The 27,568-nt window shown below is 45.2% G+C and overlaps 1 protein-coding gene across 1 annotated transcript; it reads right to left on the bottom strand.

Annotated features, from left to right (window-relative positions):
- Positions 1-20,990: 20,990 nt before the first annotated feature.
- Positions 20,991-27,296, bottom strand: Gdpd2 (glycerophosphodiester phosphodiesterase domain containing 2). Its single transcript, XM_035449697.1, has 15 exons — positions 27,201-27,296; positions 26,856-26,959; positions 26,478-26,571; positions 26,221-26,280; positions 25,868-25,966; positions 25,599-25,692; positions 25,299-25,444; positions 25,141-25,223; positions 24,879-25,029; positions 22,926-23,147; positions 22,570-22,718; positions 21,811-21,958; positions 21,593-21,675; positions 21,328-21,353; positions 20,991-21,237 (listed from the first exon to the last, which is right to left on the bottom strand). Exons 1-15 carry the CDS (start codon positions 27,294-27,296, stop codon positions 21,185-21,187), a joined length of 1,608 nt encoding a protein of 535 aa, XP_035305588.1. The 3' UTR covers positions 20,991-21,184.
- Between the last annotated feature and the right edge of the window lie 272 nt (positions 27,297-27,568).

Genomic DNA, 27,568 nt, shown 5'->3' on the forward strand with positions numbered 1-27,568 from the left:
CCAGCCCTTAACTTGTTTCTAATCCTTCTCTAAGCATGTTTTGCCTAATTCTTCTAAAGGTCCCCTCCCAGCCATAAGGTTGCTTGTCCACCTTAACTCAGAATGGCATGTATAGCTTTGCCCCCTCTTTGCCGCTTCTCTGCTCCATTCTCCTCCTCTGGCCAGATGCTAAGATTTACAACTTGTCTGCTCTGAGGTTTTTCTTTGAAACGCTAATAAAATTGCCCTTAAGCTTCAAAAACAATACTCTGATGAGCAACTACAAATGAAGTTGGAACATTTTTTTATTAGAAATTTGTATCCAGAGTTAGGAGATAAAATGAAGAAACAGAGTTTAGAACAGAAGACCACAATAGCCAAGCTAAAGCACACACTGAATGGGCTCAACATTACACTGAGCATGCAGGGGACATACATGGTGGCATGCAGTCAGACATGGTGCTGGAGAAGGAGCTGAGGGTTGGAGGGTTGGAGAAGAAGCTGGAGAAGGAGCTCCTACATCTTGCAGGCAACAAGAAGTGGTCTCACTCCAGATCTTAGTTCAAAACGCTCTTCAGATCTCCAACTCTGTTCAGCTTTGCTGATGGCAACACACTTCTTTCTCTTGGGTTGGTTCCACTCCCTGTTAGCAGCTCTCCTTGGCAGCTATCCCAGCTCTAAACTTTTCTTTAGTTCCTTTTCACAGTTGGAAACTTTACTGGGTGGGATCTTGCCCTGAAGTCACCACTCCCTTTATTCCATTTCTTAATCTATTTATCTCCTTGAGCACATAATTCAGCTGTATTCCACTTTCTCAATCTGTATGTTGCATTTTTACTTACTTATCTTGCTCCTTTTGATTATAAATCTTCATTAGAGTTGCCACTAATAACCACATGACAGACTCTGTCCTTCTGGAACTGCAGTTGTGAGCCACCATGTGGGTACTGGGAATTGAACCCAGCTCCTCTGGAAGAGCAGCCAGTGATCTTAACCACTGAGCCATCTCTGCAGCGGTAGGAAACACTGTTTTAGAAATGAGTCTCAGAGTCATGTGGGACTAGATAATTAAAAAGTAATACATATGTTATTGGCAATACAGAAAGAGAAGAGAAGCTCAGTGATCTATAGGGGTAAAACTGAGTCAAATGCCAGTTAGTTTCTCTTCAGAAAGCATGCAGGCCAGAAGCAAGTAGTACAGCATATTTCAGATGCTTGAAGATATGTCAGGTATGATGGCCCATGCCTGTATTCCTTGCACTTCGGAATGTGGACAGGAAGATCAGAAGTTCAAGGTCATTCTTAGACACATAGCATGTTTGAGGTCAGACTAGGCTATGTGAGATTCTGTCTCAAACAAAACAAAACAAACCCATGAAGTCTGTCATGAGGCAGGGTGGGGGGAGCAGGAGGAGGGGAAGGAGGGGAAACTGGGATTGGTATGTAGAGTAAAAAAAAGATTGTTTTAAACAATAAAAAATAATAATTAGGAAAAAACCCACAAGACTGGGCTCATTAGTACCTTGTCATGCAATTAATGGTTGATGGAAAAGAGAAACATTTTCTTCAGTGATATAGCCACTGGAAAGGTGGCTGTAAATGAACTTTTCACCTATAAACACCCTAATGTGCATACACAGACCCACAAATGAAATACATTTCTTTATGATTAGAAATAGAAAGTAAAAGAATTGTCAACCCTGAATGTTTTATATGATGAAAATATCCTCCAGAAATGAGGAGGCAATCAAGACATTCTCAGACAAAGGAACATTGAAAGAATTTGTGCTAGCAGGCCCATTCTGAAGGAATTCTGGAGAACATTCTCAAAACAGAAAGGAAATCATAAAAGAAGAAATCTTAGGCTCTCAGGAGGGAATAAAGAATAGAATAAACAAAAATAAGAGTAAACACAATAGACTTTCTGAAAGGTTCAGGCATTATGCTGGCCTGCCCTTGTTACCTGGTGGAACAGGCAGTACCCTGGTCATCCCAAGGTTCCATGGGAACTAAGTCTGCACGCAGGTGCAGAGGACCCCTTTACGCTCTCTGCCTCCTCTCTACACTGTCTCTCACCTACACGCTATCTCTGCCTCTCTATGGCAACCGTCCATGGCGGTCAGCCATTACCCCTGTTCCTCTTCTCTTAGTCTCCCTACTCTGCTGGGCCCATATAATAAACTAGTCAACATGTCTCATGTCTCAGCATTTCTCTTTTCTTCTTTCTAAACAAAAGAGTAACACTTTCCTTCTCTCCAATTGTCTAAATTATGGTTGATAGTTGAAGCAAAAATTGTAACATTGTCTAGTGTGGATCTCAATCTGTTCAGAGGAGATATTTAACATAACTGTACTATAAATAGGGCAGGATAAAAGGAGTTAGGGGGAAGTATAGTTTCTACCCTCTCTTCTGTATGGTTAAATGATGATATCAGGAAGTCTTTCTGGTGACACCGTAGTTCTGTATCCCGATTACACTTGTTATTACAGGACTCTCTGCTGGTGCTAAAATGGCATTGATCTATGAATGTGTTGTGTCAATGTCAATCTCCTGATTTTGATATTGTACTATTATTTTGAAAATTATAATTATTGTAGGATACTGGGGGGAAGGAACTCGGGTCCTTTCTGTATTATCTCAGAAAGTTATTCTAAATGTATAAATATTTCAAAAGTAAAAACTCAAAAGTTGGTGCTGGAGAGATGACTCAGAGATTAAGAACACTGGCTTCTATTCCAGAGGGCCAGGATTTGATTCCCAGAACCCATATGACAGCTCACAACCATTTGTAGCTCCAATTCTAGGGCATCTGACACCCTCTTCTGGTCTCCAAGGCACTGCATGTACAGATATACATGCAGAAAAAAACAGAAATAGTCAAAAGTCACTAAAGACACAAATGCTATGAGTGCCATGATTGATGAGATTTTGATTTTAGAACAGAAAAGACAAATTTGTTAAACTTGGGTTACAAGCATTAAATGAGAAGTGGTTACTGTTAAATTTTATATTTATTTATTTGTGTGTGTGTGTGTGTGTGTGTGTGTGTGTGTGTGTGTGTGTGTGTGTGTGTGTACACCATGGGTGGATGCCTGAGGAAGTCAAAAGAGGGTGTCAGATCCTTGAAGGTGGAGTGACAGAATTTGTGAGTGCTCTGATGTGGGCTCAGAGCACCAATCTCAGGTCCTCTGGAAAAGCTGGAATCACTCTGTGTAACAGGAAAAATAAAAGGACCCGGAGACAGATATTGGGGCTCAACCTGAAATCAGGAAGGCAAAGCAGCTGCCCACTATCTTTCACCTTAATCTCAGGCTGAAAGGGCTGATCCACACACGAGCTCTTCACCAAGCCTCAAAGTACTGGATGGAGAATGAATGCCTCCTGAAGACCCTGCTTCTATCTTTTATACCCCTCTAGTGCAGGGATTAAAGGCATGTGATATGTTTGTTAGTCTTTGAGACTGATTCGAACTCACGTATCCCTGGGTGGCCATGAACTCAGAGAGATCTGTCTACCTCTCACTTAATCCTGAGCCCTAGGATTAAAGGTGTGTACCTCCACCTCCTAGCTTCTAGCTGCTGGGATTAAAGGTCTGTGCCTGGCTTCTATGGCTTGTGCCTGAGTTTGCTTTCTGGATCCTCAGAAGCTTTTTTGGTGCGTGTTGCTTTTTGTTGTTTTGTTTTGTTTTGCGAGACAGCGTTTCTCTGTGGCTTTGGAGGCTGTCCTGGAACTAGCTCTTGTAGACCAGGCTGATCTCGAACTCACAGAGATCTGCCTGCCTCTGCCTCTGGAGTGCTGGGATTAAAGGCGTGTGCCACCAACGCCTGGCCTCAGGCAAGCTTTAATAAATCATAAATAATATATCACTACAACTCTGCACTCATGAGCCATCTCTGCCACTCAACTCTTGTAATTTTTATTAAGTGTCACAATATTGTTGTGGTCACATGGGAAAATGTCCATCTGTAAGAATTTATACATTTAGAGATGAAATGTAACATAATAAATAGAATCAAATGGGTAAGAAAAAAGTGTAGGTAAATGTAAGAACAGAGCAAATATATCAATGAATTACCACTTTTTTTACTTGGTAAGGATGGCATACGTCAGGGTTCATGTACTATCCTCTGAACATTTCTGTATTGTAACATGACTAATAAAAGACCCAGAGACAGATATTGGGGTTCAAGCTTCAGGCTGAAGTCTAAAAAAGCAAAGCAAGGAAGCCAATAAATTTTCCTCTACCCAGCTAAAATGGCAATCCTGTCTCCACAAATCCTCAGAGGCAAAAGGCTCTTAATTCCTGTCTACTCCTCCTTATATTCCTTTCTCCACCCAGCCATATCATTCCTGTCTCCACCTCCCTAGTGCTGGGATTAAAGGCATGCGATCCCACAGGCTGAGATCACCTTTGTGTGAGCTGTTTCTTTTAGGACTGGATCAATTTCGTGTAGTCAGTGTGGCCTTGAACTAGCAGATCTGTATACCTCCTAATCCTGAGTCCTGAGACTAAAGATGTGTGTGTCTGGCTTCTATGACTAACTAGTATAGCTGCTTTGCTATTTTGATCTCCAGTGGCTTTAATACATCATAAACAACATATCACCACACTATATATTGGTATATGTTCAATTTTTAAAAACAAAAATCTCTTAGGGCTGGAAAGATGGCTCAGTGGTTAAGAGTACTGGCTGCTCTTTCAGAAGACGGGGGTTCAGTTCTTAGCACCCATGTGGCTGCTCACAACTGTCTGTAACTTCAGTTCCAGGGGATCCCATGCCCTCCTCTGGTCAACCTTAGCAGCAGGCACACATATGGTGCACATACATACATGCAGGTGAAATGCTCATAGACATCAAAGAAAACAATTCTTAAAATCCATGTATGTGGAGTGGTAGTGCCACTGCATGCATGTTGAGGTCGGAAGTCATGGTTGTCAGTCCTCACCTCCCACATTGTTTAAAGCAGGATCTCCTTTTTGCCACTGCAGGCTATCTGGCTCTCCAGTTTTCACCTCCCATCTTGCAATAGGAGTGCTGGAGTTATGAACGCAGACCTTGTGTCTGGATTTATGTGAGTCTGGGAATCTGAAGTCACAGGTCTTCTTGTGCTTAATGTGGTGAGCCCTCCCTCCAGCTTCTCATTGTTGTTGTTGTTTTAACTTAGAGGAGACACAGGGAAGACAGAGATGTGATAAAGCAAGTAAAATTCATGAGGATCCAAGTGGAGGATAATTAATTGTTCTTTGTAAATCAGAGGCTTGCTTTTTTTTTTGAAAATAGGCATATTAAAATATGTAATAAAAACAGGGGATGGGGGGAGCAGGAGAGATGGCTCAGTGGTTAGGAGCACAGGCTGCTCTTCCAGAAGTCCTGAGTTCAATCCCCAGCAACCACATGGTGGCTCACAACCATCTGTAGTGACACCTGGCGCCCTCTTCTAGCCTGCAGGCATACATGCAGACAGAACACTATACGTAATAAATAAATAAATCTTTAAATTATTTTTAAAGAACAGGGAATGGAACTCAGTGGTAGGATTGCCTAGCCTGCACAAGATCATGGATTTGAACCCCAGCATTACAAAAATAAAACAAAATGAAAATTCGAGGACAACGTTTGCTTTTTTTTTTCCTAGCACTGCTAATCCATCTTGCTTCACAGTGCTTTTTTTTCCATCTGCAGCATGGATCAGCATGCTTATATAGGGGTCTCTATCTCAGGGCTTTTGAGACTTCTCCCACTTGTTACTTCTGTTCAGCTGAGAAATTTTTATGCCACTTAAGGTATATAGGCACGTAAAACAGATGTTGGTAATAATTACAAAGTATTTATTTTAAAGCAGTTATATAGTATACATATAATTCTAACATTTACTAAAGATGAAAACAAATTTGCATAGTAAGATGAATGTGTGTTTATTCTTATACAAATAATTCTTGGCCAAATTTTTTAAATTATTAGTATATTTGTACATGTGTATGTATGATAAATATGTGTTATGATATGACGCAAAGGTGGGACCTTTGGCAGATCCCATGGTAGAGAGAACTGCAGATATAATTTATGTGGAAAGTTTATTAGGGGAAGGTAAGGGACTAAGGGAAGGGAAAGGAGAAACAGAGACAGAAAGAGAGACAGGGAGACAGTGACCTGGCTCCTCAGAAAACAGCATAAAGAGAGCAGAAGTGGGCCTAATTTGCCTGTTAAAGGGACCTTTGCACCTGTGTACAGAGCCAGAGTACAGCTTGCCATGTGCAGAGGTGGCACACTTTGCCAGGTCTCCAAGGGCTGGATTACAACAATATGTTCAACTCATAAATTGTGAGAAACTCTGTCTTAATATCAGTCCAAAATTCATTTTTCATTTCAATGTTTTTGTTTTTGTTTGTGTTTTTCTTTTGTTTTGTTGAGACAGGGTCTCTCTATGTAGCCCTGGCTGCCCTATGCAGACAAGGCTGGCATCAATCTCACAAAGAACACCTGCCTCCGCCTCCTATGTGCCAGGATTAAAGACATACTCTACCATGTCAGGCTTACATTTCACAATTTTTAATGTAATTCAAAACAGCAACTTACACAAAAAATTTCTTAAATAAAATATTCTTGTGGCTAGGGATGTAACTTAGTAGAATCCTTATCTGCTACCGTGTAAAGTTCAATACTCAGCACCTCCTAAAACTGGGTATGATTATATATACCTGTAATTCCAGTACTCAGGGGACAGAGGCAAGTGGTTAAGAAGTTCCAGGGAAGCCAGGCAGTGGCTTAATCCCAGCACTTTAATCCTAGCACTTGGGAGGCAGAGGAAGGCAGATCTCTGTGAGTTTGAGGTCAGCTTGGTCTTCAAATCTAGTTCCAGGACAGCCAGAGCTACAGAGAAACCCTGTCACAGAAAGACACACACACACACACACACACACACACACACACACACACACACACACACACACACACACACAAGAAGTTTAAGAGAATCTTTATCTATGAAGTAAGTTCAAGGCCAGCCTGTGTTATGTGAGACCACAACCTCAAAATAAATAAAACATTCTAATGCAACAATACATTAATTTGGATGTGGGAGTGATCTGGCTACACTGTGTGTGTCTCTCCACTGACTGGCAGGACTGACTCAGCTGATCTGGCTGCCTACACAGGTGTCTCCTTCCTCTATCACTTGTCCATGTGTGTCCCTTACAAAGCTGTGCACTCAATCAAAGAACAAGACCTCCCTCTATAATGGAGAACTATTCTTTGATTGAGAGAATACATGTAGGTGTGCTCCCTTGCTAAAATCTCCAAACAAGCTCTCAAGGGCACATTCATTTTATATTTACAGGCTGAGGAGTGATGAAAAGAAGACATTGCAAGTCTGTTTTCCTTCAACTTTAATTTCTGTGAGGCAGAAAACTTTGTATGCACAGCAAAAAAGCACTGTGATGTGCCTTTTTTTTTACCACAGCCTCAAAGACAAGCCTAGGAGTTTGGGCAGCTTTGGTTGGTGCTGTGTGATGTGAAGGCATGTGTAATGCAAGATGCGTGTGTTACATGCTCAGGGACAAGATTTCAAATTCACTCGGCATTTGATTTGGAATTAATCTTTGGCTATCATGTATACAGGAACTCTTTCTTTTTCCTCTCTTTGAAGCTTGAGAATCATTTTTATTAGGGTTTGAGAGAGAAAACCAAACCAAACCAAACCAAAACAGGGTAGGCAAGCTGTAAATTCCAGCAGTAGCCAGGAAGTGGGAGATGGCAAGAGGAGTGAAAGTCACAACTTTTGAGTCAGAAATGGAGGTCTGCAAGCAGTTATATAAAGAGGGGAAGTCCCTTAGAGGAGTAGGTGGGGGTGAGATGGGGGAAGTGGAAGGGAGAAGGGGGGAAGGGAACTGGGGCTAGTATATAAAATGAAAAAAATTAAATAAGAATTTGATTTGCAAAAAAGAGGTGAGGTCTAGGCTGTCAGAAAAAGCATGGTTAGGATTTGGGCTGGTATTAAAAGAACAGAGAAAGGAGAAGGGAAATGTTAGGTTTTGAGTTATAACTTAGGGAAGTGGGCAGTGAAGATCTGCAAGCATCTGCCCCGGGGGAGGGGCTTCTGGGGGCAGAAGTACATTACCTCATTTTTATCTTCTTAGCATGTCTTCTGTTTCCTGAGACATGGTCCTCCAACAGGCCCAGCTGAATGAACTCTTAAGGGAAGGGACAGTAATATAAACTGCTCTAATACTTAGGACAAATCAGAATGTCCTGTCTCCAGGAGGTGGACCACTCTAAGTCCATTCTTTAGACCTGGAGGAAGTAGTTTTACCTTAGAGGGCCTCAACAAAGCCCTGATACCTTCACTTTTCATATGGTGTTTTAAATCTCCAGAAGGTTTAAGTATGCTGCTGCCCTTCCTAAAGTTACCAGGGAAAGAAGTGGTGGGGTCCAAATGTGATTTTGAGGAAGGGATCCATCCTCAATGACCTCTAAACCCACTACTGACTAGCTACTTAACACACCCACTCAAGAGTTGAGACCCTAAAATAGTTTAGAAGACAAATGTCAAGTCCATCTGGGTACTTCTGGTTAAAGTGGGTTGTAGATGGTTTAGGGTCACTACACTTGCTGACTTTCAGGCCTTGATAGAGTCGTGACCCACACTCGGAAGCTAGTCCCTAAAGAAACAAAACTAATAGACTATGGTGTGTGTGTGTGTGTGTGTGTGTGTGTGTGTGTGTGTGTGTGTGTGTGTGTGTGTCTGTGTGTGTGTGTCTGTGTGTGTGTGTCTGTGTGTGTGTGTCTGTGTCTGTGTCTGTGTCTGTGTCTGTGTCTGTGTCTGTGTCTATGTCTGTGTCTGTGTCTGTGTGTTCACAGAGTCCAGAAGAGGACATCAGATCCCCTGGAGCTGAAGTCAGGGTGGTTAGCTGCCTACACAGGTGCGGGTGTAAACCTCAGCTGCTGAGCCATCTTTCCAGAACTCCCATTCTTGCAAGCAAATACATCCTTAATGAAATTGAAAATCAAATTTCATGGCCTAGAATTCTTTATATAGCCAGCCTATAGCATGGCCTTAGCTGATTTTCTCTGCTACACATTCTGAACTTCCTCCGTGCTAAGCAAACACCTTAGTAGGTCTTGGTTCTTGATCTGGAATGATGATCCGCACCTTCATTCTTGAAAGGTCTGGGCCATTTCCTATTGGGTCTGGATTGGATTGTTGTAGTTTCCTAAATTAACCTTAATCACAGGATACTGAGTGATGCTCTAATGTCCTCTACACTGCAGGTATACTTTTCCTGATCTATACAGGGAGTAGCAGGCCAATATATCTGTAATTGTCTGGATTAGTAACTCCTGCTATTACTGTAACTCTTTTCTTACCTGTTGACTCAAGAACACAAGGAGCCCAAAGTGGCCAAGGGGAAGTTTTTCCTGCTAGAAGCCAGCAGAACATAAGGTCTCAGGAAAAGAAATAAAAAATTTTCTAGTGGGTCAGTAGGGGTGATAGTGACTTGTACCATTCCCATTACCATCCTTTGATTCCTTGACCCGTGAATCCTGTCTGTGGAAGGACTATACCATATATTTGATACTAATTCTGAGAGTATGCATACAGCCTTTTGGAGAATCCTACTCAAGCCCTCTAGGCTGTTGCCACATAGTAGGCACTGTAACTACATGTTGGAAAAGTTATTCCACTGTTCTATCAAGTCAGTTGCTTCAGATTGATGGATAATACAGTAAGACACTGGATTCTATGTGCTTGAGCCTACTGACACACTTATTTAACTGAAGTGAGATATGATACAGATGTCATATTTATGTCTGAGCACCCCACAGACATTCTCTGCACCAGTTGCTTCTATATTAACTGCCAACTACTGCACAAATAAACTTCTCTAATGAGGATGCACTAAATATAAGGATAGAGGGATGAAAATTTGGGGGGCAGCATGATACTATGTTCATTTGACAAAATAAGTATGGTAGGTTCACCCTTGAAGCATATGCCCTCCCCCATCTATGGGTTCTTGGCCAGATTTACAGTACCAGACATGAATTCCTACCTGTGGAGCAGGACTTAAATCCAATAGTAAAGTTGCTGGTTACTCCTGTGACATCCATGCCACTATTTCCACCCACAAGTATTTCTTGTCCATACCACTCAATATTGTAGTTCATAGGGTTCAGAGTTTGGTAAGAATGTTGATGACTTTTCTTTCCTAGCAGCCTACATAATAACTTCCAGTATTCTGAAAGTTGTCCAATAGGGAGGAAGCTTCCTAGTTAGTACCAATTTGATTTCTCCATGCCATGTGACCAAAGTATTTGATGTATTCATCAATATGGTTCTAATATCAAATTCTGGTAGGCAACCAAGAGCAATGGCAATAGCTTGTATTGTTTGAGGGAAATCTCTGGAACATCCCTTGCCAACAAGTAAAGAAGAGATATCCATGCATTGGGCTGGGCTTTTTATTTGGCAACCTCTGGCTTCTGGGTGGGAGATTTATCCTCTGTGTAGAGGTAACTCCAGTTGAACTTTTTTTGTGTGCGTGAGAGGGAGGGAGGGACGGAGGGAGGGAGGGAGGAGGGAGGGAGGGAGGGAGGGGGAGAGGGAGGAGAGAGAGAGAGAGAGAGAGAGAGAGAGAGAGAGAGAGAGAGAGAGAGAGAGAGAGAGAAGCTCATAAAATAATAGGTTTCCATTGGGCTTTTTCAAATATCCTTCATGTTGATTATCCCCACACCTGTGGATGGTATTTTGACAGAAAAATTATGATGTGCAGGAAAGGCAAATCCATAACCAGAACAAGCGTTTATTCCAGTAATAACAACACACTGTCCTTTTCATTGCAATGGAAATGACCCAATGTAATCAATATGCTACCAGGTCACTGGTTGGCCAAACCAGGGGCTGGTGTCACATTGGAGGCTCACTGTTGTTCTCTACTATTGGAAGATTTGTCACCATGCAACAGCCACACTCAGGTCATTCTTGGTGAGTGGACGCCCATATTGTTGAGTCCATGCTTATCCTCCATCCCTTCCATCATGGCCACGTTTTCATGAGCCCATTGAACAATGACAAAGATAGCTGGGAAAGAGATTGACTATTATCCACACAATAAGTCACCTATCTATTTGATTACTGGAGTTATCCTCTGATGAGGACACATTTGTTGGGTGTTTACAAGGGACACAAATATCTTCACATCCTTTGTTCACATGGAGTGGTCCATCTGTATACCTCTTCCTCAAATGTCTTTCTCATTAATTTTTCTATCACACTTCTTCCAAGTCCCTGACCATCTAGCCAGAAAATTGGTTTCATCCCATGAATCAGTATAGATTTACCCATGCAGACATTTTTCCTCCCAAATAAAATATACAACGTTAACTGTCCAAATTTCTGCCCACTGTGATGAATTCTCTTCACCACTATACTTTGGGGGATGTGCCCTAAAGATACTGTATCTTGTGGTTATTTACTTTTAGGTAGTGCCTACATAGCATGCAGAACTATCTACAAGACAGGCCTTAGTATTTTCTTCTTTAGTTGATAACATATGAGCCATCGGTGCATTGCATAGAAAGCATTGCCATAGGAGTAGGAGCCACAGGTATTTGGGTCACTTACAAGTAAGTTACTTGTACCTTCAGGACTAGCTTGGGCCTAATCATCTATATACTACTTCCATTTAATAGAAGGTTGCTTCTGTGTACATACAACTCTATGACTTGCTGGGTCAAATAACACCAAGCTCAGTATGAACAGCTCAGGTCACATAGAAACATGGTGGCCCGTTGTCAAGTATTTGTTCTCCACTAATCCTATAGCAGGCTGAGATCTGTCTTGAAAAGAGAGAATAGTTGTCCACAGATGAAGGCAGTGCCCTTTACCAAAATCTTAAGAAATTCTACTGAAATTTACCTAAGGGGTCCTGTTAAAGGCAAACAACATCCCCATCTGCCACTGATACTTTCAATACCATTGGGTCTGCAGGATCTTATGGCCTAAGTGGTAGAGCAGCTTGCAAAGCAGCCTGGACCTGTTGAAGAGACTTCCTATCTTCTGGCTCTGTTGCTCCACAAAAACTAGCAGCTTTTTAGGTCAGTTTGTACATGGACTAGAGTTACACACCCAAATGAGGAATGTGCCATCTCAAAAATGGCCACTAAGCATTGTGCTTCTTACTTAGTAGCAGAAGAATCCAGATGCAACTGGAAGGGATATCCTTGTGTGCCCCACACCACTGGAGTCTTAGCAATTTTCCTAAGGGAGAAAGAATATCCTTGAATTTTGATTGGGTTTATTTTCCATCATCTCATGTACATATGCTTTATCACCAATTCTTCACTTGGTTCAATTAGCATAGTGTTATCAATAAAATGGAACAGTATTGATACCTTGTGGAAGAGATATATGATCAAGATTTCTGTGAATTAAGTTATAGTACACAAGAGTTACTATACCTTTAAGGTAGTGAGGCAAGCTAGAAAGACAGAGAAAATTAAAGGAACATGAGAAGGGAAAGAAGTTCCTCACTTTGAGATCTACTTTGCTCTTCCTGCTGATGGAGAATCAAGAAATGTCAGCCCGGGGGTGGGGTGGGGGGGTGGCACATGCCTTTAATCCCAGCACTCGGGAGGCAGAGGCAGGCGGATCTCTGTGAGTTCGAGACCAGCCTGGTCTACAAGAGCTAGTTCCAGGACAGCCTCCAAAGCCACAGAGAAACCCTGTCTCGAAAAAAAAAAAAACCCAAAAAAGAAAAAAGAAATGTCAACAAGCCTTTAATCCCAGCACTCAGGAGGCAGAGACAGATGAATCTGAGTTTGAGGCCAGCCTGATCTACAGAGTGAGTTCCAGGACAGGTTCCAAAACCACAGAGAACCGCTGCCTCAAAAAACGAACAAACAAAAAAAAAACAAAAAATGTCAACAAAACTGACAAAGCAGCCATCCGTTGGTGGCTCACGCCTTTAATCCCAGCACTCAGGAGGCAGAGGCTGGCAGATCTCTGTGAGTTCGAGGCCAGCCTGGTCTCCAGAGCGAGAGCCAGGATAGGCTCCAAAGCTACACAGAGAAACCCTGTCTCAAGAAAAACAAAAAAACCCCAAACAAACAAAACTGACAAAGCCAAAATTACCTACAGAGAGAATGTGGTGGGTTTTTGTTGTTTTTTTTTTAAGACACCAAAATAAGGATGTTAAAACAATGAGGAGGCTGGAGAGATGTCCCAATGGTTAAGAACACTTGTTGCTCTTCCAGAGGACCCAAGTTCAGTTCCTAGTGACTTACAACTGCTTGTAACTCCAGTCCAAGGAGATCTTATACTCTTTTCTGTCCTCTGTATACAAGAGAGAGAGAGAGAGAGAGAGAGAGAGAGAGAGAGAGAGAGAGAGAGAGAACAAAAATCTTTTTAAAAAGACAACGGTCATAATGCCAGTTAGAGGATCCAACACCCTCTTCTTGCCTCTGTACACACACATACCCATTAACATATGTAATTTTTGAAAGTTCAAAAAATTATGAGTCAGTTTACTTATTTTAAATAATTTACTTTTTTAAATGAAATTGTAAGGTGATTTTTGTGACATGTATTGTTGTGTTTTAGAGAGGAGAAAGGAGTGGCTACTATGGCAAACTCAAGCCTATAACAATGGACTTAAGTAAGCATTGTTCATCTGTCATTTTCAACATTTTAAAATATTTATTTTATTCTACGTGTGTGAATATTTTGTCTGCATGTATGTATGTGCACTTGTGGGAGCAGGAACCTGCAGAGGTCAGAAGAGGCATCGGGTCCCCTGGAACTGGACTCACATACTGTTGTAAGGCCTCCTGTGGGTACTAATAACTGAGCCTGGGTCTTCTGCAAGAGCAGCCAATGCTCTTAATCAGTGAACCATCTCTCCATTTTCTTTTTAGCTTTACTTAATTTTTTAAGCTTTGCTTTGAGAGGGATTAAGGGGTATGGCCTTGTTAGAGTAGGTGTCCTTCTTGGAAGAAGTGTGTCACTGGGGATGGGCTTTGGAGTTTCAAGGGTAGGCTTGATGGCTTTCTTTCTTCCTGCTGTGTGTAGATTCCAATGTAGAACTCTTAGCTCCTTGGACAGCACCACGTTTGCCTGTGTGCTGCCGTGTTCCCTACCAGGATGACAATGGATTAAATCTCTGGAACTTTAAGCAGACTAATTATAAATGCACTCCCATATAAGAGTTGCTGTGGTCACAGTATCTCTTCACAGAAACAGAACAATGACAGAAGTTGCTACCAGGGAGCAGGGTACTTCTGTGACAGGCCTGACCATGTTGCTTGCTGGTGGAATGTGGACTTTGAGACTTTGTATTAGGAAAACAGTTCAAGCTTTAAGTGGTGCTTAATGGGCCATACAAGTAGGAGCATGGAAGACAGTGGTGTTGAGAGCAATGTAGATTATGACAGTCTGGCTCAAGAGGTTTCAGAGAAGAAGAATATTAGTAAGTGGCCTAGAGACTGTTCTTGTGAAATTTTGGCAAAGAATATGACTGCTTGCTGTCCTTGTCCAAAAAGTTTGCCTGAGATTAAATTGAAGAGTTTTGGACTAAAGGTGTTGGCAGAGGAGATTTCCAGAAAGCCTGGTATTGACTATGTCACATGGGTATTAGTGGTCTGTCTTATGCAGATCTATAATGAAAAGGAGCAATGTAAGAAAGGAAAAGTACAAAATGTACAGTTTAAAGAGAAAGAAGCACCAGAAAGTGTAAGGGAGGTAAGTCATTGCTCAAGGAGACAAAAAGATTAAAGAAAAGCCTGATGCTAAAAGGAATAAAGGGAATGGCAGGACCCCACCTAGCTAACCTTTCAACTTGTGAAAAGGAATTAAAGAAAAGCTTAAGCGGTGGGGGCAAACACTGAAAACAGAAAGAGATGTAGATATAGTTGAACAGGGGAGGGCATGCTCCAGTCCCAAAGTAAGATCCCCGGAAGCTCAGGCCTCCAGGATCTCAGCCCAGGACCTCAGTCACCCAGTCACCAGGCGGAGTCGAAAGCTTGATGCAAACTGCGAGAGGCTTTATTATAGTTGTTTAACGAGCTAACCCATGCATCTGCATAGAGATCTTATAGGGCAGCGTAAGGGGAGTGTCTGGGGGTACGCACAGGCTCACGATTGGTGTGCCTCCAGGCTTGGAGGGTTTGCCCTGTGTTGATTGGTCAACTAGTTGTTATGGCCCATAGGCCCTCCCAGGGTGGTTGCTATGCTCTGCGTGTCATTGCTGTGCACTTGACCGTAAAGCACACCCAGAGCCATAAAGTATAGCACCACCAGCTAACTTCTGATTGGTTCCTTGCCATGAGGCAGGCATCTGACCTCCTAGTGACTAAGACAAGGTCAGACAAGCACGTGTTCAGCTGTTATGGCTGCCGAAATGGGGAGCTTGTCCCTTCACCAACAAGCAGCAGAACTTGAAAATGTTGGCTTTAGAGTCAAGAATAGAAGAAATGGGTATGAAATCTCCCTTCATGATTAAGGAAAGCCACTGAAGTCTGCATGGAACCCTAGAGAGGCCATTGTGTGAAGCTGTGAAGGTGAAGCCTAGATTGCCTTGGAGTCCCCAAGATTTTGGAGATGCCACAGCCATGGAAAACCTGCTGAGGAGAGCTGCTAACAGGGAGTGGAACCAGCCCCAAGAGAGAAGTGTGTTGCAATCAACAAAGCTGAAAGGAGATCTGAAGAGTACTAGAGTTTGCCCTGCTGGATTTCAGTCTTGTTTGGTCCAGTATTTTTTCACTTGCTCCCTTTCCCCCATTTTGGAATGGTAACATATATTCTGTGCCATTGTATGTTGGAAGTATGTGATCTGCTTTTCGGTTTTGATCTTACAGGGGGTTACAGTTAAGAGATTGCCATGAGTCTCAGAAGAGACTTAGGACTTTTAAATCTTGTTGAGACTGTGATAGACTATAGGGATTCTTGTGAAGGGACCAGCTCCCCTTTCGGCAGTCATAGCGGCTGAACACGTGCTTGTTTGACTTGTCTTAGTCACTAGAAAGTCAGATGCCTGCCTCATGACAAGGAACCAATCAGAAGTTAGCTGGTGGCACTATGCTTTACGACCCTGGGTTTGCTTTATGGACAAGCGCACAGCAATGACGCACAAAGCATAGCAACCACCCTGGGAGGGCCTATGGGCCATAACAACCAGTTGACCAATCAACACAGGGCAAGCCCTCCAAGCCTGGAGGCACACCAATCGTGAGCCTGTACGTACCCCTAGACACTCCCCTTACGCTGTCCTATAAGATCTCTCTGGAGGCCCTAGGAGCTGTCTTTTTCGAGCCATCTGCCATGGCAGGTGGGTGAAAGACCCGAGCTAACATTGGGTTAGCTCGTTAAATTACAATAAACCTCGTGCAGTTTGCATCAAGCTCTCAAATCCGCTTGGTGATTGGGGTGACCGAGGTTGTGGCCTGGGACCCCGGATACCTTAGTTTTCTGGGGGTCTAACACTTGAAACTGGACAGAATGCATTTTATTTTGCATTATAGTATGGCTACAATCCTATGTGGGCCAGGGAGTGGAATGTGGTAGTTTGAATAAGAATGCCTCCATAGGCTCATATATTTGAATGCTTAGTCACCAGGAAGTGGCTCTATTTGAAAAGATTAGGAGGTGAGTTCCTATTTAAGGAAGCATGTCACTGGGAATGGGCTTTGAGGTTTCAGAAGCCTATGCCAAGCCCAGAGTCACCCTCTTCCTGCTACCTGTGGGTCCAGATGTATAGCTCTCAGCTCCTTCTCTAGCACCATGCCTGCCTGCCTGCCTGCCTTCATGCTTACCTCCACAAATGACAATGGACTAACCCTCTGAAACTATAAGCAAGCCCCAATTAAATCCTTTCTTTTACAAGAGTTTCCAAGGCCATGCTGTCTCTTCATAGCAATAGAACATTGACAAAGACATTTACTTTTTTTAATTTAAAAAGAACCCCACTTTTACCTACATGTGCACCACATGAATACCTGGTGTCCATATAGTTCAGAAGGCATTGGATGCCCTGGAACTGGATGGGTGTGATCCACCATGTCCATACTGGGAACCAAACCTGGGTCTTCTGCAAGAACTAGTATTCTTAACCAGTGAGCCATCTCTCTAGCCCCTCATACGTGTGCGTGCGTGCACATGTGTGCGTGCGTGCCTGTGTGTGTGTGTGTGTGTGTGTGTGTGTGTGTGTGTGTGTGTGTGTGTGTGTTTAGATTGGAGGCCAACTTTTGGGAATTGATTCTCTCCTACTATATGCATTCCAGAGACTGAACACAGTTCGTCAGGCTTAACAGAAAGTGCCTTTACCTGCTTGAGTCATCTTGCCTGTCTCTCTTTTAAAAAGTATGTGTGTGGGGGGTTGTTTATGTTTATGTGAATTTATGCAAACATATGCTACACATGTGTGCCTGGCCTCAGGGACCAGAAGAGGGTGTCAGATACCCTAGAGCAGGAGTTACAGGTGGTTGTGAGCTACCCAATATGGGTGATGGGAACAAAGCTTGGGTCTTCTGGAAAATCATTAAGTGCTTCTGAGCCATCCCTCCAGCCCCATACGTCTCTGCATTTTTAATGAATCTGTGTAAAATCCCTTCTGATCCAGTGTGTTTCTCCCTATTCCACAGGCACTCAGAACAGACTGGGTTGAAAAGCCTGGGAGGAAGTCAGTAACACTGAGATGCTTTGACACTTAACAGGGAAATCTGCCAACTGCTCATGCTCCTGCCCAGGGCCCCAGGGAGACAGGCGCCCCCTACTGACCTGATGCAGCCTCCAAACACAGGCAGGCGGCTGTGGTTGCTAGGCGACCAGGCAGTCTGAGCTCAGACTCAGAGATTGAGCAGTTGGGGGATTTGTGAGCACAGAGACCATTTCTCTCTCCTTCTATCACCTCTCCAGCGCCCTCAGCAAATAAACTGGGATGGGCGGCATTGTTCATTGCTGTCTCATAACCTGAGCTCATTCTTGAAAATAGGACTTTAGCAGGTGACCTCAGTCCTTATGTGTGGAGAGACAATCTCTCTTGGCCCACACATGGTTTCATCTAGGGGCCAGATGAGCAGAAAGCAGAGATTTCCGGTTCATAACGGGTGGAGGCCGGAGACTGCTGTTCTTAACCAACGGGAATTGTAGAAAATTGAGAGTGGGTGTGAATAATTTTGGTGATTAGTCCAGTGATGAAAGCATCAAGATTTGCCCACCATTCTCAATGTGTGCCTCAGGAAACTCCTACTTTAGCCCATTAAAATAAAGACTCCATGGGAATGACAAAATAGAAAGGATTATTCATACCTCAGCGGGGACAAGGTTTTCAGTGGCTTTTTGAATTAGGTTTCTCTGTGGAAGAGAGCTCACAAGGTCTGCAGACCCCTTTGAGTAGGAACAGAGCCCAAAAAGAGGAAAAGAATGAGGAGGTGGTAGACCCGGAACTTGAAAGCTTCTTGGCTCTGTCACCTTTAATAGGTTCATGCTGAAGCCCCCTATTTTCATGAGGTTTCTAGGGACCAGAAATTCAGTTTTCCCTTCTAGTAAGCTAGTATTTTGTCTAACCCAGGAGTAGGCCCAGGCAGGCCAATCCCATGCCACAATAACTTCTCCATTGAGACTCACCTGGGCCCTCTCAGCTAGTACAACAGAGGCTGCATTGTGGTAGAGCCCCCAATTTGTAGCACACGTGGGGAGAGCTATACCCAGGAGTGTGCTTGGAGGCTTTCCCTTGAGTGATGCTAGGTTGAGGAACCTGGCAGCCAGAGAGCATTTGTCCCAGTCATTACCTCTATCCACTGCAGCTTCACAAAGCAGTGTGGCAGGGGGAGGCTCCTTGCTCCCCATGTTTCCAAATTGAACTGGGTTGGGGCTGTGCCTTGACTCTATTAATAGGCCCCTAACCCAGCCTGCTAGCCCCAAACCCAGATGCCAGGAGCTGTGAGTCAGCAGCTAAAAATAACGAGCAATTGCACTCAAAACCCAGTGAGCAGCTCCCCCTGGCCTTCAGCCCTCAATTTTTGGTCAGTCTTAGTCTCCAACCCTGGCCTCATAGAGGTGCCTACAGCTGTCTGGCTCTCCTAGGAAGAAGAGTTTGCAGTGACTGGCTCAGAACTCAGTATGCAAAGCTAGGAACTAGGGGCACTGTCTGAGTTGGTGCTGGCACTCTGGGAATCTGGACACTGAGGTTAGAGGACTGCAGCCTAGAGCTGGAGAGTTGTGAGGTTAGAGCTGAGAGGCTGGAGGTTGATGGTATGAAGTGAGGAGGGAAGAGGAGGGAGGGGAGGGGAGGGGAGGGAAAGGAGAGGAAAGGGAGGGGAGGGAAAGGAAGGGAGAAGCTGTAGGGGAGCGAGCCTGGGCAACTGACAAAGGCAGGGGAAAAAGTGAGCTGGGAAACAAGTACATGCCCAAGGGTGACAACACACAGTACGACAGGATGGGGGGTTCCAAGAGCGGAGGTCGGTAGTTGGCTAGACTGAGGAGTGGGATCGGGAGGAAGGAAGGAGAAGGGAATGCAGTTTGAAATGCAGTGTGATCTGCTCAGTTTAAGGCAACATGAACCTTCCCTCGGGTCTGCACTGTTGTCCCCACAACCAATCCTGTCTGTCACTCCTGCCTGGGCCAGGTGTGTCGGCATAGAGGACGATAGAGTGGGGAGGCGAGGAAAGAGTGTGTGTGTGTGTGTGTGTGTGTGTGTGTGTGTGTGTGTGTGTGTGTGTGTGTGTGTGTGTGTGTGTGTGTGGCGCGGGCGCCACCACATATTCAAACTCGCCTCCATCCACTGAAGACAGTAAGTGCTCAGAGGCACACTGGGAATTGTAGTTCCCATGGCTGCCGGTAACCAAGGGGTGAGGGACCCAGGAGGTAGGGGTCTTGGCCCGAGAGGCTAGTGCTGCTCCAGGTCTTGATCTGGCAGGAGAGAAAGAATCGAGGACCTTTTCCTATCCAGACCAAAATCTTAATTTGACTGGCCTTTGAATGGAGGCATGAACCAGGATAAATGGCAGTATAATGGAGGATTGCAGGGTCAGCCTGACAGAGCCCATCTTGTCCTAGTTTTTACCTTAGCTTTCCAATCCTTTTTTATCTGCCTCACCACCGGCCAGGTTAACTCTGCACTGGCCACCTCAGCTTCTAGCCTTACAAGCAGCAACATATTGAGGAATTTGCTCCTCAAGGGGAAGGCTAGCTAGGACCAGACCGTTTGTGAATCCCAGAGAATAAAAAAGAAAAAAGAAAGTGGAAATCAGACCTTGCCCTCAGAGTCTGAAGTCAAGGACACAAGTCCCCGAACACGCAAGGAAAACTGGTGGCATTCATCAAGTACGTCACAGTGGCGAGGGATCCAGCCCTCTCGGCGGGGAGAGTGACCACCAGGTGGAGCTAGAACGCAACTCTGCACAGAGCTGGGCCACCTGGACAGAGGCCATAGCCGCTAATCTTCAGCCTGCTGGGAGGCGGGTGGAGTTAGTCCTTCCACCTCCTGCCCGCAATTCTCCCCATGATGATGACCTCTCAATGTCATTTTACGTTCAGTTCCAGATGGAATGCACATCCTTCCAGCCCCAGCACTGAAATGATTAGACTGTGACCAAATGACAATTAAAACTTCATTGACTAACAGATTAACAGACAGGAAACAGGAACCATTCACTGCTCACAACAAAAAGCCGCCATAGGGACAGAATTGCATTGTTAAATGAGCGTCTTAGCTCCCAACCTGTAGGCAGGAAAGAAGCTAAATTGTTAGAGGGAGGAGAGAAAGGGCATGGAGTGGGGACTGTGTTCGTCATCTTAAAGTTCTCCAGGAAAGGCCATTTTGCCAAATTTCCTGCACTCATCATTCCAAGCTATCCCACCCTGACACACCCTGCGTCTTCTACCCAAGTGCATGTACACACAGGCTCAAGGCATTATCTTGGCAATCTCTCTCAGTTCCTTGTTTTAATCTCATTTTGGGAGTAACTTCTTGTCACTCACTGTCTTTGCAACTAATACATGCCAAAATACCAAAGGCAGCAAATTCCATGGCAGCTTGAGACATGCCCACCATCTGGACTGAGGGCCCTCTTAGTTCAAATGCTTCTCTTAGCAATGCTCCCTCCTCCAAACATTTTATTCCAGGACATTCCACTTTTTACTTCCTTTCCTTCCCTTTGGCCAGTGCACACGGGCCTTAGACTGCAGCTGATGGGGGCACGGGTTCGGCATTCAATCCGAGATAACGTTGTTGATCTTGGTCAGTAGCACTGCTGCTTCTAGGCCTAGGGAAGTGGAGAAGAGGTGGGTCACGTAGGGAGCGATGCAAGGGGAAATTCGGAGGAGACAATGAGAAGTGAAAGGTACATTCTTACCGGTTCTGTTTCTCTCAGCACATCTCCTGTAGAGAGAAAGTCTTTCTATTGCTAGTTCACCAACTTGTTGCAAGACCTTCCAACCCAGGGGTTCTCCAAACTGCTTTCCCCAGGGTCAAGCCAATTTATTGGTATAAGGAAGCTCAAAAATCAATCAGACCAGACTAAATCCCAATCCTGGGCAACGCATCTGAATTAGAATCAACCTTATTACCTGGGGTCTGGGGAAAGTGATGACCCGGGAGACCAAGGCACAAACACTCACCCTCGGAGGAGGAAGACACCCAAGAGCAGCAGAAAGGAGACACCGTTGGTGGTGATCCATATCATTAAGTAAATTGGAGGGGGCTATGGGGATGGAAAAGGCGCATCAGTGGCCAGAGCCCCCAAGAGTAGGTAAATAAGAGTAGGGGTAAATAAGTATGGAAGAGGACAGATTTAAGGAGATCCAGAGGTGGGAAATGACAGTTTTTGAGCCCTTACAATAAGCCAGAGCGGGTAATGCATCTGCTGCAGCAGCCGGCAGTCGTTGGTGGTGACTGAATCGACCCCTGCACACCAGAGCAGGGAGAAGAGCCAGGGCTTATTCACTACAAACAGGTTCACTGAGACATTATTCTGGTGCAGTGTCCTGTGGAAGTGGGAGAGAAACGAGGGCCCGTCCGGAATTTGCCCAGCTCATGTCTGAGACTCTCTGCCCTGGATCCATCTTCTTATACAGATCTTTGTGATGTAGACTAATACTAAAATCTTTCTCATGTCCTCCAAAGCCCTATCCAGTTATGTCCCTGTCTATCGATCCACCTCCTCCTCCCGTTTTCTTGCTCTTTATTCTCTCCTTGCCTCTTCTGGTTTTTTCCCATAGTTAGCTCCTAGCAATCATCTGGCACTCAGCTCGGTCATCACCTTTTCAGTGCTTCCTAATGTCACTTCCCTGGTTCCTTACCCAAATCACTACTGTATCATGTTTTATTAATATCACTACCCAACATGAATGTATTTTAGGCAATTTATTGTCTATATATTTTGCTAGTTCCTAAATTCTATGAAGGCCAGGACCTTTCTCATCTTATTCACATTTATTTCTTTAAGCCTACAAAAAATGCTACATGATATATAACAATCATCCAATAGGTATCCATTGTGAGAACGAATGAATCAATAGCTTTTGCACCCCCTGCATTGGTTCTTTCCTGACACTCAACTTTGGGGTCCCCTTTATCCCTTGCCTCTGGCACTCACTTGATATCCAACACTGGCAGGTCTTGGTAGGGGAGGTTGAGAAACTGGGGACTCTCAGTCCAGTTGCCACTCTGCTGTCCATAGATCTGGCGCATTCTGGGAGCCCGCTGTTGCACACTAGCACGGTCTTCATCCGGGAGCCAAAGAACCTATGGACCAGGGAAGATGAGTATGCAGCTGAGGAAGTCCTAGGGGTGCCAGGGACAGGCATAGAGGCGTTTGGCCACACAGTGGGGTATGTGAGCTGGGGTAGGAGAGTGGAGGGCAGGAGGCAGCCTTGAAATCATCATGGCCTAAGGAAGGTAGGGTGGGAAGAGGGGCAAAAAGGGGGCTTTGGGAGCCCTGGACAACATCACCATGGCTTGGGGCACGCTTGCATTCAGCACAGCCTCCAATGTCTGATTCACAAAAGTGTCATAGTATGTGTGGTTTCTTGGGGGTCTGCGCAAGTCAAACATGATGGAGAGGTTGAGGGCTGCTGCTTCCTTAAGTAGTTCTTCTAATGCTGGTACTGTCTGATTCTCAGCCTCCTTCCGATCAGAGCCTGACAGCTCTTTGGCCCCCCAGAAGGGTTGCCTCTAAAAGAGAGGGAAATTATTTCAGCATCACAAGAAGCCTCTAGGTTTTCTCCCGTTCGTTCGTTCGTTCATTCATTCGTTCATTCATTCATTCATTCATTTTGAGACAGGGTCTCACTACGTAATCCTGGCTGGACTGGGATTTGCTATGTAGCGATGTAAAGCATGGTGGCTTTGAACTCACAGTGAGCTGCCTACCTCTACTTCCCAAGATCTGGGATTAAAGGTGTGAGCCACCGCACCCAGATAGCTGTTCTCAAGCTTACTAAGTGTGTCCAGATTCTGCCCAGCTCTGAGCCAAGGTCTTTCTTTCACTTTCTTCCATCTAATCTTACCCTATGGCCTCAGCTTCTTACTCCTCCAGGTTTGTAACTTCTTTTCTCCCACTACATCATCTCTTCAGTCTCATAGAGACTTCTGTGATCTTGAGCCTTTGCTTTCCTCCTGGTCCTTTGGCTCCTTTCTTGTTGCACCCGCATCCCCATCTATATAATACCGTCTCAGCTTGAAGTACTTTCCAAGGTGCTCTCAAGAGACTCCTTTCCACCCTTGGTACACCCTCTAAACTCTGACCACAGCATGGGGACTCTTGGGTTGTATTTCTTGGTTTTGCTCACTGTTGCTTGACAAACCTTTCACTTGCCCTTGATTGGCCTTTTCTCCCATTTTCCTTGGGGTTGTTCCAAGCCCCTGCCATTCTGCCTGCCTTCCCTTAATATCAACTAATGACCTCAAATGCTGACATAGACAAATCTGGATAACAGTTAATATTTGCTCTGTGTAGGGTACTTTGCATATATGAACTGACTGTCCGAGAGTCCTAGAAAGGAAGTACTACAATTATTATTCCTGCTATACAAATGAGGAAACTGAGATACAGATTGGCTAAGGATCATTGGCCTGAGTCACCATAGCCAAGGAGTACTAAAGCCAAAGTTCAAATATACACATTCTTGGTTCTTAATTACTCTGCTATGCCATTAGATATAGACGTAAATTTATAAAAGAAGAAAACTGCAAGTCTGTGTTGTGATCTTATCTTTTTTTAAAAAAAACACATACACATATTATCAGTATATTTTACACTGTTGGATTATGGGAGATTCTAATTCATAAATTATTTTTCTGATTTTTTTTTACCAGGAACAAATATCACTTTTGCAATCAGGAAAAGAGGTACCACAAAATTAAAGTACACTTTTAAATATTTTTCACTGCCTAGAGGATTGAATTCAACAATTCAATGTCCAACCTTCAAAAGTCTTTAAGCTCAAGCCCTTGCCTCCCACCACTCCCATGAATTGAATCTACCAGTTCCACTGAACTACTTTTTTTGTTCTCCAGAAACCTACTTGTATTTCTGGCCACTTCTCATGCTCTTACCTCAAACTAGAACTCCATGTCCCAAGCAAGGGTTTGGCGTGTATGGCAGTGGTAAAGTGTTTGCTTAGTCAAGACCCCGGGCCCCATCCTAGCACTGCAGAACTAGTTCCCCATTCTTGCTTTGTGAAACAGTGGACCTCACTCCCGTCTGCCCGGGAGAAGTATTTTATTGCTCTATTTCCGATTCCAATTGTCTCTTGCTCATGCTCTCCTTACTATGTGGGAGTGACACTAAGGTGGAGACTGCTCTCACTGACCAGCACAGGGCGCAGCAAGTACACATTGCTGTAAGGAACTTTGCCCTGAGTGCCACCGAGGTGGTGGCCTCTTTTTAGCTGGCATCCTCACCTCTAGGAACCAGGATCCAGCATTGAGTCTCTGCAGTTCAGCCCAGGAGAAGTCACTGCTGTGAGCTGAGATTCGCTCTGGAAACACAGAGGCTACATCGGTAGTCCTGAGCAGCCGCTCGTCATGCATGAGAAAGGGGACTCCGTCAGAGCTGAGGGCACAATGAGTGTCAGGGGATCAAGCTCTGGAGCGGCCATCTTTTCCTGAGTGCCTCCACTGTGTCCCTCAGCCCACCAGCCCTCTGGGCTCCATCCTGCATCACCTGACCATCACATCTGTCTCAAACACAGCAGCGCCACATTCAGCTGTCTTCCGCAGGGACATCAGGGTATTCTCAGGGGCCAGCTGGGAAAAGGTAGTCAATGAGGATGTAGCCAGCAGATTCTCCCTTACTTGCCCAGGCTTCTGCCTGTCACTCACCATGGGGGCCCCTCGGTGTCCCACCAGCCCAGGCTTGGGGGGTAAGTCTCTGAGTTGCATGATGCATGGGGAGGAGATGAATATGGGGGCCAGGTAGATGGCCAGAGTGACTCCAAAAAATAGGAACAGTAGTAGAATCTTGGGGCCTGTAGAAAGTGGAGGACAGGCTTTGGGGAAAGGCAAAAAGTGAGGTGCAGCTCTAGGGGCAGAGGGCAGAGCTCAGGTATATGAAACCGAATGCGCAGTGGGAGGAAGAGACACTGATGTCCAGTGGGGATGAGTATGGGCTGAAGTTGGCACCTCTTGGATGGATACGGTAGAAGGAATCAGCCACAGGCCAGGCCAGGAAGGTGATTCCAGCAACTGCTCCAATGTGAAGGAATGGGGCTGTGGCCTGTGGATAACAGCTGGTGAGGAAGAGTCTTCTTCCTATTGTTCCTCCCCCCTTAGGGGTGAGCTTTTGGAGTTCTGAGAGACCTGCAGTCTCATAGGACCAGGGGCAATGTAATGTTCCAGAATTGGCCATGGGCCAAGACTCCCACCTAGACAGTGGGAGATCAGTCACTCACCTGCAGTGATAGTCGTAAACTATGCCACTCCTGCCGCCATTGGATATCCAGTCCCACCAGGCCCGTGGTTACCAGAAGCAGAATGAAGAGCAGTAGCACCTGGGGCAAGGGATGGATGAATGGGGCCTTCCTTGTCAGCCTAGGCCCACGGTTACCTATGCTACCTCCTCATTCTGTTGATACAAGATTCCCTCCCTTCCTGAATATATCCACCATCCTTTCACTCAGTAAATATGTGCTGGATTTCAGGTCCTGGCCCAGACCCCAGGGATAGAAAAGTGAAGTCCTCAAGCAAATAGCCATCAGAGCGTTGGACCTGACATCCCTTCTGCCTCACTGCCATTTCATTGTACCTTGTGGAGACTGTGAAGATGTAGAGGCTGTCCACAGAGCTGCAGAAGCAGGCCCAGGAGCTGGGAACAGAAGGTAGGGGCACTTAGGAGGCTCCAGGAGAAGGCAAGTTCACTGAGTGGGGATTTGCAGGCTGGCATCTCCTTCCCACCCAAGAATTATCGTCTTCCCCTCAGTGGCTAGGATGAGAACAAGACGGTAGACCTGAGCCAGAATGAAAGGTTTATGTGGGAGTTAGGCCAGATATCCCTGGACCAACCAATAGCAAAGATGCATATGTGACCAGCAGAGAGATGACCAGCAGGACTACCAGGGACCAGTCCATCCAGTGTCCCCAGTGGCGGAACAGGAATCTGTAGAGGGTAAAGAAAGGTGTTCAAGGGGAGGAGGTGACCTGAAGGGAGTTGGGAGTTGAGGTGGCTAGATCCAGGAAAATAACTAGATGGGAGTGAGGCTTCATATGGCCAAGGTCTCCAGGGATTGGGGAGGTTTCTTGGGGGAATTTTCTAAGGAGGTTAGGAATGCTGGGATTCAGGGGCCATGTAGAGCTGGAGATGACTGATAGTAGGGGCTGAGCATGGGGTAGGAAGTAGGTTGGCAGGTTTGTGGAGGATGGGGTGGGTGGTATGTGACACACTCATTGAAGTTGTGCAGATCATTGAGAAGGACGAGCCCGATGTACAGCCAGCCCAGGGACAGGAGGAAGGTGAGGAAGAGCAGGCCGAACCAGATGCAGTCGCACTGCGGAGGGGCAGGAGAGAAGCACTCAGCTGATCTCCATTTCATGCTCAGAGGCCCCAAGGAAGGCAGCTCAGCTTCCTGCCCTACACTGAGTTGCTCTTCCTGTCTTTGAGGGAGATTTTTCTTCCAGGGGAGAGAGAGCCCCTTCCTCCCAGCTGCCTAGGCATACAATCAGTCTCCATATTCCCTCCAAGCAGCCTTTGTCTTCTATCCCGAGGCCTGTCCCCCATCCCTACTCCACCTTGCTGGTCTGCATCCTTTGCTTGGGACATTTCCTCCAGTGACAGCTATAGAGGCAGTGGGCCCAGATGGAGCAGCAGCCAGGAGACTGGGCCATGGTGAAGGCCTGGGAGAAGGGACACGACCATCAGGGAACCCTGAGAGAGGACAGATCTCAGCCTCCCTTCCCATTTATCGGAGGAGCCTGGGGCAGGTAGGCAGATGCTTGGGCTGCTACTCAGCAACAGGGTTTGTTGCCACAGGGCAGACCCAGAGCCCTGCATTTGATGAGGTGACTGGCCGCAAGCCTGGAAAAGAGGCACTGTTTTGGAGTCGTCCATTGGCCCTGATTTTTGATACCTGGGAAGTCAGTGGTCCAGCCTGTTTGCA

Source organism: Cricetulus griseus, chromosome X (genome assembly GCF_003668045.3).
Source record: "Cricetulus griseus strain 17A/GY chromosome X, alternate assembly CriGri-PICRH-1.0, whole genome shotgun sequence".
NCBI classification, from domain to species: Eukaryota; Metazoa; Chordata; class Mammalia; order Rodentia; family Cricetidae; genus Cricetulus; species Cricetulus griseus.

Bases quoted from the DNA above. Each gene is read 5' to 3' on its own strand.
- Gdpd2 (XM_035449697.1), bottom strand. From the start codon at position 27,296: ATGGCCCAGTCTCCTGGCTGCTGCTCCATCTGGGCCCACTGCCTCTAT. The intron at 26,960-27,200 runs GTGGAGTAGGGA...GCCCCTCCGCAG, and splicing joins AAAGGATGCAGACCAGCAAG to TGCGACTGCATCTGGTTCGG. The intron at 25,693-25,867 runs GTGAGTGACTGA...TGTTATCCACAG, and splicing joins GTTTACGACTATCACTGCAG to GCCACAGCCCCATTCCTTCA.